This window comes from Echinops telfairi, unplaced genomic scaffold, assembly GCF_000313985.2.
Source record: "Echinops telfairi isolate 266 unplaced genomic scaffold, ASM31398v2 ScPeMD7_7400;HRSCAF=8409, whole genome shotgun sequence".
NCBI lineage: Eukaryota > Metazoa > Chordata > Mammalia > Afrosoricida > Tenrecidae > Echinops > Echinops telfairi.
The window spans coordinates 5,631,381-5,635,725 of record NW_022111300.1 but is presented as its reverse complement, the minus strand read 5'-3'; the positions used below and the strand labels follow the sequence as shown (position 1 = coordinate 5,635,725).

Here is a 4,345-nt window from a genome sequence, read left to right as displayed (position 1 = left end):
CAATGGTGTCCTGTTTTAAATCTGGTCACCTTACCCAAGTGGCACCCTAAGTTTGGCTAGAGAACTCGAAAACCTAGGGAGAGAAGGAATGAGAACGGGTGGAGGGTGGGGTGGTTGGATCCATTTTCAGTTCGAATCAAAACTAAACAAAACCCCCAGTAATTCCGAGCCTTCAGAAAGCTTCACCAGAGGAATTGCTGTAATTTCCTGTAAGCATGACTTAAAAAAATATATATATCTCTTACTATAAATCCAAATAGAAACAAACTCCCAAATTTAGACATTTAAGGAACCAAACCGCGTTGCCTCGTGCCAAACTAGCCCAGAGCACAGGGCTTTCGTGGAGCATATCTCAGCAGAAGGCAACATTTTAATAAAACCCTTGGGAAAACAGATTACATTTTCGCAATGAATAATTCATGCGATGAAAAATATTACCTACAGCCTGTCAACTTATATTATTATCACGTTTTTCAACTTAGCGTGCGGAAAAGAAAGTGCTGTCTGTGACTAGGAATTGCAGGAACGATGCTCACTCCGAGGGCCGCCCGGCAGCGTGGTGTTTAGGGAGTTTATGGTCCTTTCCGGGTCCACGGTGGGGGTGGGTGGGAGGAAAAAGCAGGACGATTCCGTGCAAACACAGGGAGGGTAACCCTCCAAGGGAAGCATTTTCAGAGGCTAGGGCTGACATCCGGTGCCATTTGTCTGGACCACATCCAGGCGGGCCCCTTCTGTAACGATTTAGTGCCAGAAAGCTCTTTGTGGGGAGGACGATCCGAGGGGTTGCCACTTCAGCCCTCCTAGCAGCCGCTTACTGGCAGATAAAGGAGGCGCGGTGCACTGCGCTCTGAGCCTCTCAGAAGGCTGCCTCGTGGGGTGGGGCTCACTTGCTACCAGAAACGATTGAATCCGTGTCTCCCACCCCTCCCCCTCCCCATCCCTCTCCTTGCAGCCGCAACGGCGCAGACTGGGAGCCGCTCTCCAAGCGCCACTCCGACGGAATCTTCACCGACAGCTACAGCCGCTACCGGAAACAAATGGCTGTCAAGAAATACTTGGCGGCTGTCCTTGGGAAAAGGTATAAACAAAGGGTTAAAAACAAAGGACGCCGAATAGCCTATTTGTAGCGATGTGTTCCTAGCTACCCTGTGTATACAACCCTAACTAACACTAAATGAAAAGTCATTTTCAAAAGTGACTGAACAGTCATCGCTCATGTGTTCTATCCAAACATGTATTTATGTATGAAGTAAAGCCATTAAATGAATATTTTGATAATAATATTGTTTTTCTTTTGTACAAAGCACTAGAGAATGCACAGATATACTTTGTGGACCAATTATTGATATATTATAAATATATATATTATGGATAGATATAATAGCGAGCAATTCATAAAAAGCGTGCACAAGGATTGAAAATTTGCTTGAGCTGTTTATGTTTTTATATAAAATAAATAGAAAAATAGACAATCATTGTTTTGAATATTACTCCTATTTTTGTAAACTGGAACTAAAAGGAAAGTATTTTTATCCACGACAGGCGTGAAGATATTAATACTGACCATTTGTTACTGTACATAAAATAAACAATGATGTCCTGCTCCAGGAAGATGGTGAGGTAAGGATTTGGGAGAATTGCTGCAAGGCATTCTTTCCTGTAAGTCCCTGGGGCAGGCTGCTTCAAACCCAGCCTAATTCCACCAGGCACTACCCCCCTTGCTGGGTGGTGATTCCAATATTTCTGCTTTCTTTGATTCCACTTTTAGGCATATTTGCCTTTCTTCAGACTCTCCTAATCAAACAACAGCTCGATCCAAATTATGCTTCACCCCAGAATTCACGCCACTTCCTAGGGGAAGAGTTGGGGAATTACACAGAGTAAGGAGGCTTGGGTTTGAAGCCCCCTTTTCTGTACTCCCTGATTTGTCAGGGAACCAAATATCCCAAGGTTAGGCCAATTGGACAAAGTGAAGGAAATATGGAAGAGGTAGAGCTTTAGATAAATAGAAGGAAGACCCCAGGGAGGGACTCATTTGTGGCTGCCCTGGTCTGGGAAGCCAAGTCCCACTGCAGGTCTAGGACTTAACTGACTTTGAGTGCTGGGTATTGGAAATGGATGCAAAGTACAATGTGTTTTTCTCCAGTGCTGTTCATGCTTCTCATCTTGTGAAATGGCCAGGATCCTTCCCTTGAGCCCTGCCTCTTAGGAGTGATCCCTTTCCCTTGCAATCTTCTGGAAACCCTTTCCTTCCCTACTTCCCACACTGTTTAAGCACCCTTTTGCATTTTTCATCTCTGAAACTTGTGAATGCTTCTCTCGTTCTCTCTGTTCCGTTTGTTCTGTTGGATGCAAGTAACTATTGTAAAGCTTAGGAACTCCTGTATAGTCCACCAACCTTTGGGTTAGCAGTCAAGCGCTTAACCACTGCGCCACCAGGCCTCCTTCCTGTGTCGTTACCACTAAGTAATTATGCACTAAATATGAACCCTTTGTTTCTTGTTTATTGAGTTTGTAGGTAAAATGTATTTTTCTACATTATGGCTTATTGCATAGTAAAATTTATTTCGTAAAACCAATCTTTGTCACATTATAATGTGTAGTGTGCACATGTTGCTGAGTTTTACTAACTGATAAATTATTGAAACTTCATCTTCATATGTATGACTACTATCTTATATTTGTGGTCAAGAGTGAGGTAAGCAAGCTCCAACAACCCCCTGAGAACCTTCCCTGATATCCTTTCTTGGCTAAAGAAACCATGCCTTTCTGTTCCCTGTCAATTCCTTCGACACAGAGTAATCTCTAGAAACAAAGAACCTTCACCCAGCAACCAGATCAAGCAACCGCAGACAAATCAACCCGCCACTCTCTCAAATCACAGGCACTCTTTTTCTTCTGGGTAAAAAAGAGAAATAAAAAGACAAAGAACAAGAAAAAGAGTAAAATTAGCTTGTAAAGTTTAAAGGACCCTTCCTTTCCCCTTTATGGATTTGATCAGTATGAAGTCATAAATCAAAGAAACCGGAATTGGATTTGCATTCCCAGGCGGGTTGGAGGCTGCCAGGAGATCACATTGCAAACAGTCAGAACACAGAGGCATTCGATCCATGCCTGAGTCCTGTGCACGGATGGGATCAATCTTTCTTTAATTCTGCAGTCTCCTCAGGCAATGTGACGTTACGTGGGATGCAGTTTGCAGCTTTAGTGCCTTTCTTCGCCTTTTAAATCGCCACGACTCACAGATGGCTATTTAGTGGCCCTACAATGCTGCAACACATCAGCTTGCATTTTAGTCTTAATTATTTGTTTCTTGGATAATAGGCAGAGTTTCTGTATTTGTGTCAGTTGTTAGTGGTGAAATAGGACTCTAGTTAACCTTTTATTTATGAAGTCTAATTTAGTGTGCCCGTGGCTAGTTGCAAGCATTTTACAGTGATCACCCAGTTTAATCTTTTGTATATCTTTTAGAAATGCCAAGAGCCTTACTAAATTGGAGCAGATTTATGATATAGTGATAATTTAGGTAGATGTTAGTCTTGAAGCTCTTATTTTGTGTGCAACTGATAATAAAACCATCTTAACCAAGTATTATTACACACATGATATCTATAACTAGGTCTTTGATAACTGTTATATAAAGTGTGTAACATTTGTATAAATAAATTTTTGTAAACAATGCAACCTCGTCTAATGTTTGAAGAAACAAAGACACGTAGGAAACAACTACTTTAAATTCTCTTAGAGCATTCTATTTTCTTTACCAAGCATAAGATTTTTTTCATGTCTGGAATATATTTCTATCTAAGTAAGCATCCACATGTATTCTCATAAACTGTACCTTACTATCCGCTTTTGATGGGTTATTGAATTCCACCAAAAGTTTAAAGTACCTAGCTACTCTGAGGGAGATGCCTAAGAAGATTTTAAGCTCATAAATAGGCACTAAACCAAAACTCAAAGTCACTGCCATCGAGTGAATGCTGAATCAGAGGGACCTATAGGACAGAGTAGAACTGCCCCTGTGAGTTTCTTAAGTGCAGAGATTAGATTAATTTCTGTTCCCTGGTGTGTTCATACTTTGCTCAGTCAGTATTGAGAAAATTACTAGGCAGTGGTGGGAAATAGTACCCGAGTATTAGTTATGTTTCTAAAATAACAGCCCTTCTTAATAAGTAGCTGCAGACCAAATTGGTTTTGATAAGTTTTTGTATAACTATGATTCAAATAACCAGTTTTCGAGGTTTAAAACATGTTCAGGAATACACAAGCAGCATATCTGATTAAAATGTCTGCAGTAAAAGGAACAAGAACATGGGTGAGAAAAAAGTTAATTAGATACCTT

General features: G+C 41.1%; 1 protein-coding gene across 1 annotated transcript in view; it reads left to right on the top strand.

Moving 5' to 3' along the window:
* The window catches only part of ADCYAP1 (adenylate cyclase activating polypeptide 1), a 7,535-nt gene extending 3,854 nt beyond the window's left edge, over positions 1–3,681 (top strand). The window contains exon 4 of the mRNA XM_045296305.1: positions 953–3,681. Within this exon, the coding sequence (XP_045152240.1) occupies positions 953–1,127 (175 nt within the window). The 3' untranslated portion in view covers positions 1,128–3,681. The remainder of the gene's footprint in view (positions 1–952) is intronic.
* Positions 3,682–4,345: the final 664 nt, after the last annotated feature.